This window comes from Hyla sarda, chromosome 8 (assembly GCF_029499605.1).
Source record: "Hyla sarda isolate aHylSar1 chromosome 8, aHylSar1.hap1, whole genome shotgun sequence".
Lineage (NCBI taxonomy): Eukaryota > Metazoa > Chordata > Amphibia > Anura > Hylidae > Hyla > Hyla sarda.
The window spans coordinates 227,522,832-227,534,981 of NC_079196.1; the positions used below are offsets into that span (position 1 = coordinate 227,522,832).

The 12,150-nt window shown below is 51.6% G+C and overlaps 1 protein-coding gene across 1 annotated transcript in view; it reads right to left on the bottom strand.

Moving 5' to 3' along the window:
* Positions 1–203: 203 nt before the first annotated feature.
* The window catches only part of SETD1A (SET domain containing 1A, histone lysine methyltransferase), a 50,126-nt gene continuing 38,179 nt past the window's right edge, over positions 204–12,150 (bottom strand). Inside the window, 6 exon segments of the mRNA XM_056534767.1 lie at positions 204–1,845; positions 2,005–2,142; positions 5,459–5,578; positions 5,708–5,818; positions 5,901–6,070; positions 9,569–10,870. Of these exon segments, the coding sequence (XP_056390742.1) occupies positions 1,672–1,845; positions 2,005–2,142; positions 5,459–5,578; positions 5,708–5,818; positions 5,901–6,070; positions 9,569–10,870 (2,015 nt within the window). The 3' untranslated portion in view covers positions 204–1,671.

Consider the following 12,150-nt stretch of genomic DNA (forward strand, 5'->3'; position numbering starts at 1 on the left):
GGAGTCAAAAGACACGACACATCTCACCTTATAATCTCTACACCTCCCCTTCCCGGGATTGCTGAAATAAAGAGACACACACAGGGCGTATACGTAATAAACTCGTGTTTCTACAAGAAACAAAGCAGTTAATATACAGAATATACAACAATCTCAAGCCCGACCCCCCCCCCCCCCCCCGCCCTCACAGACCCCTCCACGGACTTCTGCTGACTCCACAAAAGGACACGTCCACCGCCCCCCACCCCACGCACAACAATGGCGCCTACTCAAAGTATCAGGGCAACAGCACAAAGGGTGGAGGCAAAAAGAATGTGTGTGGTGGAGCCTCCCCCCCCCCCCCCCATGTGTATGTAAACACATGGGAAAAACCTGGCCTCCACCGAAATGTCAAAATGCTAGCGGAACCCGTTCAATAAGGCTTAATAGGGGTTATCTGGGATTAGGAAAACAGAGCTAACTTCTATCAGGAACAAGCGCCACACTTCTGCGGTATTGCAGCTTGGTTCCAATAAAGTGAAAGGAGTTGCAATACCCAACACAACCTGTGGACAAGGGGTGGCACTGTTTTTTTTTTTTTGGGGTAGAAAGCAGCTATGTTTTTGTAATGCCAGATAACCCCCTTAAAATACAAAGCATCTTGGGGACCCCCTGAAGCTTCTACCTCCACTGACACTGAATCCCCCCTCCCCCCACAATTAGGGCAGTAAAAAAAAAAAAAAAAAAGGTTCTAAATTTTAAAATATAATTTGAATAAATTAAACACTTTAAAAACCTGAGGGAAAAAAAATTGGTTAAAATGTGACGTTGACGCCGCTGCAGCTGATCGTGATACAGAGTATGACCTATGGTGGAGACGTATCTGTATAATCGCAATAAACTATCGACAAGAACAGGCAAGAGAAAGCAGATACTCCGCAACACTTTACACCGCAGGGGCGGAGAGAGGAAACTAGGGGGCGGGGTCTAAAGTTCAGCCGTGGGTTTGTCGTAGACTGGTCAGTGAAATGTCAGTTCTTGGGATTATATACAAGGGAACAATACGTAGTGTATATACAGGTAAGAGGGGGTCACGTCCGAGGCTGGGGAGGGGGAGACTTGTGCGTTCCGGGGTCACGTGAGGACAGGCAAAGGCCGGGGCCACAAGTAACTTTAGGTTCAAAGCCTTGGGCTTTAAGCGCGAGGACTCCGGACCTACTTCAGTGGAGGTCAGCGACGACCGGGAGAGGGGGCTGGGAGGGTCCTGATCTCTCGCCTGCTGCCGCCGCCCGGCATAAATTACATACTCCCAGAAAGGAATAAAAGAACAGAAAACTAAAATGTATAGAAAAATAGGCTAAAAAAATAACAAAAAAATTAACATTATACATATATAAGAACGCCCCAGGGTGACTGCATGAAGGAACTTGTGGAAGGAGCTCGGCAGAAACGCGTTCATCTTCCGGCGCTGTGTAACAGAGCCACAGACAGGTCAGGCTGCTCGCTTCTTCAAAAAAAATGAAAACAAAATGGCCGCCGCCGTACCAGTAAATGCCCCATGTTCTGCCTAAGTCCACATCTGGACGTCTGTGTGTGGTCACCGGACACAAGCTTTTGGCTTAATTTGATCACTTGAGCTGTAAACAGCGACAAAGATCCGATCAGCCCAAGTTGGCCTGAGGACATTTAGCGTTAGTTCAAGGTGCCCCGGCAATTCTCAGTCCCGCACAGACATGGAATCTTGTTCTCTTCGATGGGGAACTTGTAGTCGTACGTTATCTCCTCATTCACGCCAATTGGTTGTTTGGAGTAAATGACGATTTTCTTTTGGGATTCGATGGTGATGACTTTGGCGTAACAATTAGGCTGTAACGAAAATAGAATGGGGGATGATGGTTAAAATCTAAGAATCTTTAATAAGATCAGGCGTTTGGTGCATACAGGTGTCACATGCAGTGTGGCAGCCAATCACATGGAGTGGTGGTCTGATCATGTGACTGGAGCCCCTGGTGGGTGGGGACTTACCGTACAGCAGTGGTTTATAAAGCGAGCCAGGTTTCCACTTTTGGTGGCGTCTATGATGGTGTCATGGTCCACACGGAACAGATAGCTGCTGCCGATCCCCTGCTGGGCGTATCTCTTCTCTCTCATGTCAGCCACCACCTGCACAGATACATACAGGATAAATGCCTTAGAAGATCGGGGTCACTTACATACGCATAGGTATTACTCCGCCTTATCTTTATTGTATCATGATTAAGATGCCATAAAACCTGAGAGGGGCCACTAGTCTCACTGTACCCTAATCCTAAGATTCCTGAGGTGAGCAACATAGAGGGATTTATAGATGGAAGGATAGAGAAGACTATAGAGGAATCCGGTTATGTCCATCTCCACAGAGAACTCCGACACAACACCTATCAATACACTGACCAAAGCTACTGATATGTATATAGAATAAAGCTGGCCATACAGATTACAGAGCTGACAGACAATGATGTACAACCCCCCCCACCCCTCCCCCTGTCCTACCCACCCCCCTCCACACCCCTCCCCCTGTCCTACCCACCCCCCTCCACCCCCCTCCCCCTGTCCTACCCACCCCCTCCACCCCCCTCCCCCTGTCCTACCCACCCCCCTCCACCTGTCCTACCCACCCCCCTCCACACCCCTCCCCCTGTCCTACCCACCCCCCTCCACACCCCTCCCCCTGTCCTACCCACCCCCCTCCACACCCCTCCCCCTGTCCTACCCACCCCCCTCCACACCCCTCCCCCTGTCCTACCCACCCCCCTCCCCCTGTCCTACCCACCCCCCTCCCCCTGTCCTACCCACCCCCCTCCACACCCCTCCCCCTGTCCTACCCACCCCCCTCCACACCCCTCCCCCTGTCCTACCCACCCCCCTCCACACCCCTCCCCCTGTCCTACCCACCCCCCTCCACACCCCTCCCCCTGTCCTACCCACCCCCCTCCACACCCCTCCCCCTGTCCTACCCACCCCCCTCAACACCCCTTCCCCCTGTCCTACCCACCCCCCTCCACACCCCTCCCCCTGTCCAACCCCCCCTCCACACCCCTCCCCCTGTCCAACCCCCCCTCCACACCCCTCCCCTGTCCAACCCCCCCCTCCACACCCTTGCCCCTGTCCAAACCCCCCCCCCTCCACACCCTTGCCCCTGTCCAAACCCCCCCCTCCTTTTTCCTCCAGCCTCCCTCTCTCTGTCCCCCTGACTCCTTTTTCCTCCAGCCTCCCTCTCTGTCCCCCCGACTCCTTTTTCCTCCAGCCTCCCTCTCTCTGTCCCCGACTCCTTTTTCCTCCAGCCTCCCTCTCTCTGTCCCCCTGACTCCTTTTTCCTCCAGCCTCCCTCTCTGTCCCCCCCCCCGACTCCTTTTTCCTCCAGCCTCCCTCTCTCTGTCCCCCTGACTCCTTTTTCCTCCAGCCTCCCTCTCTGTCCCCCCCCCGACTCCTTTTTCCTCCAGCCTCCCTCTCTCTGTCCCCCCGACTCCTTTTTCCTCCAGCCTCCCTCTCTGTCCCCCTGACTCCTTTTTCCTCCAGCCTCCCTCTCTTTGTCTCCGACTCCTTTTTCCTCCAGCCTCCCTCTCTCTGTCCCCCTGACTCCTTTTTCCTCCAGCCTCCCTCTCTCTGTCCCCCTGACTCCTTTTTCCTCCAGCCTCCCTCTCTCTGTCCCCCCGACTCCTTTTTCCTCCAGCCTCCCTCTCTGTCCCCCCCCCGACTCCTTTTTCCTCCAGCCTCCCTCTCTGTCCCCCTGACTCCTTTTTCCTCCAGCCTCCCTCTCTCTTTCGCCCCTTTTCTCCAGACTTCTCTTTCCTCCCTCCACACGTTTATTCCCATAATGAATGACACCATCAGAATGGAGAGAGGAAACACAGGCCGGTATTAATGTCCATGGTGCCCCTATAGGATGTAAAGACGTAACCATGGGTAGGAAGGAAGTCATATGAGCCAACACAGCTGTGGAGCTTGTTACAATGTATCAGGGCACACACTTGTAACAAGCCACACAGCCGTAGATCAGTGTCTGAATGTAAACGAGAACTCAAATCAGTCCAAATCCATTCCCGGGCGCAGGAGCTTACATTCTAATCTTTGGGGGATAACATAATGTTTGTCTATAATAGAACAGATGCCTGTAATCCTCTCTGTAAATCATCTATAAACACATAGGGCGGACAGCCACTCCCAGGGACGAGGAGATATTATAGTGTGTCATGGAGGGATGCTGGGATTTATAGTTCTACACAGACCAGATTATCGCTTGTAGGGATTACATCAGCGTTTACCAATCAGGGTGCCTCCAGCTGTGGCAAGACAAAAGCATGCTGGGAGTTGTAGGTTTGCCACAGCTGGAGGCACCCTGGTTGGGAAACAGTGGAAGAATAAATCACAATGGAACTTTTTGAGACCTATGACATCAATTGTAGCAAAACCTCAGCTGTACACAACCTCAGCCTCTGAATGTAAACAGTGTTCTCATTCACTGACAGCAAGCAGCTTTCTGCTTTCTGATTCCTAATGAAACATGACACACAAGGACTGAGCTGTATACGCAGAGGCCCGGCCCCTTCACAGGGCATTAAAGGGGTACTCCGCTGGAAAACTTTATTTTATTTTATTTTTTATTTATTTTTTGTTTTTAAATCAACTGGTGCCAGAAAGTTAAAACAGATTCGTAAATTACTTCTATTAATAAAATCTTAATCCTTCCAGTACTTATCAGCTGCTGTATGATCCACAGGAAGTTCTTTTCTATTTCAATTTTCTCTCTGTCTGACCACAGTGCTCTCTGCTGGCACCTCTGTCCATTTTAGGAACTGTCCAGAGCAGCAGAGGTTTCCTATGGGCATTTGCTCCTACTCTGGACAGTTCCTGACATGGACAGAGGTGTCAGCAGAGAGCACTGGGGTCAGACCGAAAGGAAATTCAAAAAGAAAAGAACTTCCTTTTGCAGTATACAGCAGCTTATAAGTACTGGCAGGATTAAGATTTTTTTTTAATAGAAGTAACTTACACATCTGTTGATTTAAAATAAATAAATAAATAAATATGTTTTTCCAGTGGAGTACCCCTTTAAAGTTTCCTCCTTTGTTTTGGAGGAGGCTCTGTCTCTCCGCCAACACCTGGCACCACGATGGTCAACGCGCCATGATAACCTGCCAGGCACGAGAGCAGGCCAAGATATTCCAGAGCACGCACCTATGTTCAAGTGTCAGCTGATGTGAACTACAACTACCAGCATGGATGGAGCAACGCAGTGTTTCCCAACCAGGGTGCCTCCAGCTGTTGCAAAACTACAACTCCCAGCATGCCCGGACAGCCTTTGGCTGTCCGGGCATGCTGGGAGTTGTAGTTTTGCAACAGCTGGAGGCACCCTGGTTGGGAAACACCGGAGCAACAGGATGCCGATCATGCCTGTCCATGAGCGACACCTAGTGGATGAAGCTTACGGTAACCTCACCTGCCGTATGTTCTGTCCAACGTATTCTATCACCATCTCATCCGCCGCGATGGGCTCCATGGCGAAAAGACCCCACTCGTGAATGCGGCTGCGCCCAAATCTCAGCTTCTTTTTTCGGAACTGCAAGAAGAGAAGGTAAAATAAAGGAGAATATTAAAAAAAAAAAAAAAAGCTTGTACTCCAGCTCAATACTGCAGTACAACATCGCCCCCCTGTGGTCTACACTAAACATTACACGTGACCATTTACCTTGAGCTGGTTGAGTTTCAGTAAGTCACTGTCCATCAGGGAGAAGGAGCCGATGGCGTTGAGGAGACGTCTCTGCTCGGAGCGACGTTCCGAGAGCACCCGGTTTGTTCCCTGAAATAAAACATAGAAAGGATTTAGGATGCGTACGCAGAATTTCGGCGCCCCCCGGAGGCAGACGGTGACCGGCACAGACCTGTGTGTCACTATAAAGCTCCCGTACGGACACAGGGATGACGTCCAGATACTTGTCCTTGTCCTTCCTGCTGATGGCGTAGTAACCCTCGCTCCTGGCGCAGCCCGTCTGGTGCTCCCGCAGGCCGTCCTGACGATTCTTCCGCCGTTTGGGGTCAGCAATATTAGTGAGTGAAACGGTGTTAAGGAAAAACAGCGGCATTCATGAGGCAGATAACACAGAGCGCCCCGTCATTCACCACAATGGAGACATCTACAGCTCTGGTGACCATCACATCAACCAAGTCAGGACCAGAGACAGCGCCCGGCACATCACACCCCAAACCTACCGGGCCTCCTGCAGATCTCAGCTTCTAGAACCCCCAGCACAGGACATGACCGGGTCTCACTGTGTAGGGAAGAGGGGGACAGAGAGGAGTCTATAGGGAAGAGGGGGACAGAGAGGAGTCTGTAGGGAAGTGGGGGACAGAGAGGAGTCTGTAGGGAAGAGGGGGACAGAGAGGAGTCTGTAGGGAAGAGGGGGACAGAGAGGAGTCTGTAGGGAAGTGGGGGACAGAGAGGAGTCTGTAGGGAAGAGGGGGACAGAGAGGAGTCTGTAGGGAAGAGGGGGACAGAGAGGAGTCTGTAGGGAAGAGGGGGACAGAGAGGAGTCTGTAGGGAAGAGGGGGACAGAGAGGAGTCTGTAGGGAAGAGGGGGACAGAGCCGAGTCTGTAGGGAAGAGGGGGACAGAGCCGAGTCTGTAGGGAAGAGGGGGACAGAGAGGAGTCTGTAGGGAAGAGGGGGACAGAGAGGAGTCTATAGGGAAGAGGGGGACAGAGCCGAGTCTGTAGGGAAGAGGGGGACAGAGAGGAGTCTGTAGGGAAGAGGGGGACAGAGAGGAGTCTATAGGGAAGAGGGGGACAGAGAGGAGTCTGTAGGGAAGAGGGGGGACAGAGAGGAGTCTGTAGGGAAGAGGGGGACAGAGACGAGTCTGTAGGGAAGAGGGGGACAGAGAGGAGTCTATAGGGAAGAGGGGGGACAGAGAGGAGTCTATAGGGAAGAGGGGGACAGAGAGGAGTCTGTAGGGAAGAGGGGGACAGAGAGGAGTCTATAGGGAAGAGGGGGGACAGAGAGGAGTCTGTAGGGAAGAGGGGGACAGAGGAGTCTGTAGGGAAGAGGGGGACAGAGAGGAGTCTATAGGGAAGAGGGGGACAGAGAGGAGTCTGTAGGGAAGAGGGGGACAGAGAGGAGTCTATAGGGAAGAGGGGGACAGAGAGGAGTCTGTAGGGAAGAGGGTGACAGAGAGGAGTCTGTAGGGAAGAGGGGGACAGAGAGGAGTCTGTAGGGAAGAGGGGGACAGAGAGGAGTCTGTAGGGAAGAGGGGGACAGAGAGGAGTCTGTAGGGAAGAGGGGGACAGAGAGGAGTCTGTAGGGAAGAGGGGGACAGAGAGGAGTCTGTAGGGAAGAGGGGGACAGAGAGGAGTCTGTAGGGAAGAGGGGGACAGAGAGGAGTCTGTAGGGAAGAGGGGGACAGAGGAGTCTGTAGGGAAGAGGGGGGGACAGAGAGGAGTCTGTAGGGAAGAGGGGGACAGAGAGGAGTCTGTAGGGAAGAGGGGGACAGAGCCGAGTCTGTAGGGAAGAGGGGGACAGAGCCGAGTCTGTAGGGAAGAGGGGGACAGAGCCGAGTCTGTAGGGAAGAGGGGGACAGAGGAGTCTGTAGGGAAGAGGGGGACAGAGAGGAGTCTGTAGGGAAGAGGGGGACAGAGAGGAGTCTGTAGGGAAGAGGGGGACAGAGAGGAGTCTGTAGGGAAGAGGGGGACAGAGCCGAGTCTGTAGGGAAGAGGGGGACAGAGCAGAGTCTGTAGGGAAGAGGGGGACAGAGACGAGTCTGTAGGGAAGAAGGGGACAGAGAGGAGTCTGTAGGGAAGAGGGGGACAGAGCCGAGTCTGTAGGGAAGAGGGGGACAGAGACGAGTCTGTAGGGAAGAAGGGGACAGAGAGGAGTCTGTAGGGAAGAGGGGGACAGAGAGGAGTCTGTAGGGAAGAGGGGGACAGAGAGGAGTCTGTAGGGAAGAGGGGGACAGAGCGGAGTCTGTAGGGAAGAGGGGGACAGAGCGGAGTCTGTAGGGAAGGGGGGAACAGAGAGGAGTCTGTAGGGAAGAGGGGGACAGAGAGGAGTCTGTAGGGAAGAGGGGGACAGAGCGGAGTCTGTAGGGAAGAGGGGGACAGAGACGAGTCTGTAGGGAAGAGGGGGACAGAGAGGAGTCTGTAGGGAAGAGGGGGACAGAGACGAGTCTGTAGGGAAAGGGGGGGGGGGACAGAGAGGAGTCTGTATGGAGAGAGAGGGGGAGTCTAGAGGATAGGGTTTCTGGCAGCAGCTTTCTTTTCTCTCTCATTCACAACACATGCACACATGGCAGAGATGGGTATTCATGTGTGTTGTTTAGTCAAGAGCATAAAGATATGTAGAGAATAGACGAGCGCACTCACCACGTTGGCAGCTTCAATCACGTCAGCTTTATTGTAGACATCCAGGTACAGACAGTACAAGTGCAGGAGGACAAGGAGAAGGAGGTAGACTCGGGCTACGGAACCGTCTCGCGCTGGCTGCGCTTCTTAAGGCCCCTGAGTAGCCCGGGTCTACCTCCTTTCCTTGTCGTCCCCCTGCACTTGTACTGTCTGTACCTGGATGTCTACAATAAAGCGGACGTGATTGAAGCTGCTGACGTGGTGAGTGCGCTCGTCTATTCTCTACATATGTTTATTCCCTGAAGTACCTGCTGCTTATACAAGCTTGCACCACCACCAACCCACAGGACAGACGCACTGCTACTAAGTGTCATACAGGATTATATACACATAATAGACCACTAGCTGCGCCAGGTGTACCCTCTCTTGGTTTCGGTGAGTCAAGAGCATTGCCTGCCCCCTATCTTATGCAGATAATCAGCTTTTAATGTCTATGGGCAGTTCCAACATGTTGTGACTGCTCTGTAGAAGGCCGAGGCCCCTCTAGCAAGGCAGCCACAGATCTCCACCAATGTTATTTACAGACATATGTCACTAGAGATGCTTGGTAAAATTCAGGACAAATCCTGACCATCTGTCCACTATAAGGGCACCCCAACATCATAGAGGGGCTTCTTCACTCCGGGGCACCCTTTATGTGCCAGAGCAGAGGCACAACACACAGTGGTACGTCTATGTGAGTTATACATCTGAATGGTCACATTTCCCCTGCTGCAGTGACAAGTTGTGGCCAGCAGGGGCTTCTCTAGGGACCGGTGTCCAACAGCTGACCCCAGGTGACTTAAAGGGGTAGTCCGGTACTACACATCTTATCCCCTATCCACTGTCGGGGTCTGGCCGCTGGGATCCCCTGCGATCTCGTGCCCGACACCCCAGTAATCTGCATGCACGGAGCGATCTCTGCTCATAGACATGAATGGAGGGGGTGCGATGACTACGGACACTCCAAAGCCTCGCAGAGCTGGCATGTTCAGAACACCAGGATGCCGGGACAGAGATCGCGGGGGTCCCAGCAGTCGGACCCCCCGCGATCAGACATCCCAAGGATAAGGGTTTAGATGTCTATTACCGGAGTTAACCCTTTAGGCAGCAGAAAATCGCCCCATGCTGGAGCCTTTGCTTATAACTTTATCCCCACAACAGCCCATCAGTAAAGGATATTAGTATGAGGAACCCAATGGGTGTCATTCAGCCAGTCCGTGCTGTGATCCTCTTGTAGGAGCCTCTCGTACGTGTCCCTTAAGAAGACCATGTCCTCGGTATCCAGTCCAGTGTTCCATATGTCATAAAGAATGGTCATCTGCTCAAACTCGCTGCGGATCTCGTATTTAGGAGGAGATAAGGGGAAGTATGGACGCCGGTTCCTGTGAGACCTCAGCTCCCGTGTGCACACCCAGGAGTCTTCATCCTCCTCATCCTCCTCCTCAGAGGAGATCTCTCCAGGCTCCGTCACTTCTTTCACTTCTTGCTGTCTCCGTTTTTTACTCCTAGATTCCTCGTAAGCGGCTTTTACAGTCTCCTCAGTTTTCCTTGAAGATGTCATCTGCAAGTCCCCGACATCCAGGACACCCGTGTCACCCTCCAGCCCAGAGAACAGGCCTCCGCCCACACACACCACCTCCTCCGGGGCCTCCAGCACAGGTTGTCCGAGGTCTACATGGAGGAGCTCACTGGGTTTCTCCAAGTCTACAGATATTGCTCGTTGCCTCCTGGGCGGGTTCTTCAGTGCTGCGGGTATAGAAGCGTAGCTGTGCTCCAGTAAGATCTGCCGTATGGGGGCGAAGAGAATCTCCTCTACGTATTCTATCCTCTCCGGCTCACACGGCTCATGTACAGGTGGAACAATCTCCGGTACTGGTGCTAGCGGTGGTTCTGGAATGGGCAAAGCTTTGACCTCCTCTACATTGTCATAGTCGTCATCCACCTCGCCATCTTCTTGCAGAGCCTCCTCCAGTCCCGCGCGGGGTGGATAGGACTTCACAAGACAAGCATGGTCCCAGGGAAGGTTTAATACAGTCAGCTGTTCCGGAGACGACTTCTGAGGGGACGGCTCTTTGGCAGGAGGTGGGGGGATTACAGGCTCTGGTTTTGGGACCTGAGGAGTCTGTGTTGGCTGTACAATGGGAGAAGGATCCTTGGAGGGAAGTAGAGGGGTCTCCTCCAGTGCAGGAGGGGGAGGGAGTTCCTCCTTTGGCTCCTCCTGAATGACTGGTGGGATTTCGGGGATAGTTCTCTCTGGGACCAAATGGTTTGGGGCTTTGCTTTCTACAGGTTCAGGCTCTTCTTCTGGAGTGAGGAGGAAGGAGACAGTCTTGCGCCTTTTCTTGGGAGGAGGAAGAAGCGGCAGTGGAGGAGATGAAGGTGTGCAAGGTTTGGGGGGCGTCACCGGAGGTGGGAGCGGGAGCTGCGGAGGGGGCGGCTCTATACAAGGTTCATCTTTCACTTCCACGGCTGGAGATTTATCTAAGGAAAAAAAGAACAAAAGGAAGAAGATAATCAATGAGAAGAAGTTACAAAAATAAGTAATAGATTAAAAGATGATATTTTAGGACAGACCATGATGGTCACATCCCCTGCGCAATTCAATGTCACCAGTCACCTCCCATAATGTTATATAAATCACCACATACAACGTCCTATCAAAGGAAAGAGAAAGAACAGAGAGAAGAGCCGCAGAGCACATCCCCCCCCACACTGAACTGCAGCAAACTGTGTCCTCACTCTACATATCCTGTACTGATCCTGAGTTATATCCTGTATTATACTCCAGAGCTGTACTCACTATTCTGCTGGTGAGGTCACTGTGTACATACATTACATTACTTATCCTGTACTGATCCTGAGTTATATCCTGTATTATACCCCAGAGCTGTACTCACTATTCTGCTGGTGAGGTCACTGTATACATACATTACTTATCCTGTACTGATCCTGAGTTATATCCTGTATTATACTCCAGAGCTGTACTCACTATTCTGCTGGTGAGGTTACTGTATATATACATTACATTACTTATCCTGTACTGATCCTGAGTTATATCCTGTATTATATTCCAGAGCTGTACTCACTATTCTGCTGGTGAGGTTACTGTATATATACATTACATTACTTATCCTGTACTGATCCTGAGTTATATCCTGTATTATATTCCAGAGCTTTACTCACTATTCTGCTGGGGAGGTCACTGTGTACATACATTACATTACTTATCCTGTACTGATCCTGAGTTATATCCTGTATTATACTCCAGAGCTGTACTCACTATTCTGCTGGTGAGGTCACTGTGTACATACATTACATTACTTATCCTGTACTGATCCTGAGTTATATCCTGTATTATACCCCAGAGCTGTACTCACTATTCTGCTGGTGAGGTCACTGTGTACATACATTACATTACTTATCCTGTACTGATCCTGAGTTATATCCTGTATTATACTCCAGAGCTGTGCTCACTATTCTGCTGGTGAGGTCACTGTGTACATACATTACATTACTTATCCTGTACTGATCCTTAGTTATATCCTGTATTATACCCCAGAGCTGTACTCACTATTCTGCTGGTGGGGTCACTGTGTACATACATTACATTACTTATCCTGTACTGATCCTGAGTTATATCCTGTATTATACCCCAGAGCTGCACTCACTATTCTGCTGGTGAGGTCACTGTGTACATACATTACATTACTTATCCTGTACTGATCCTGAGTTATATCCTGTATTATACCCCAGAGCTGTAC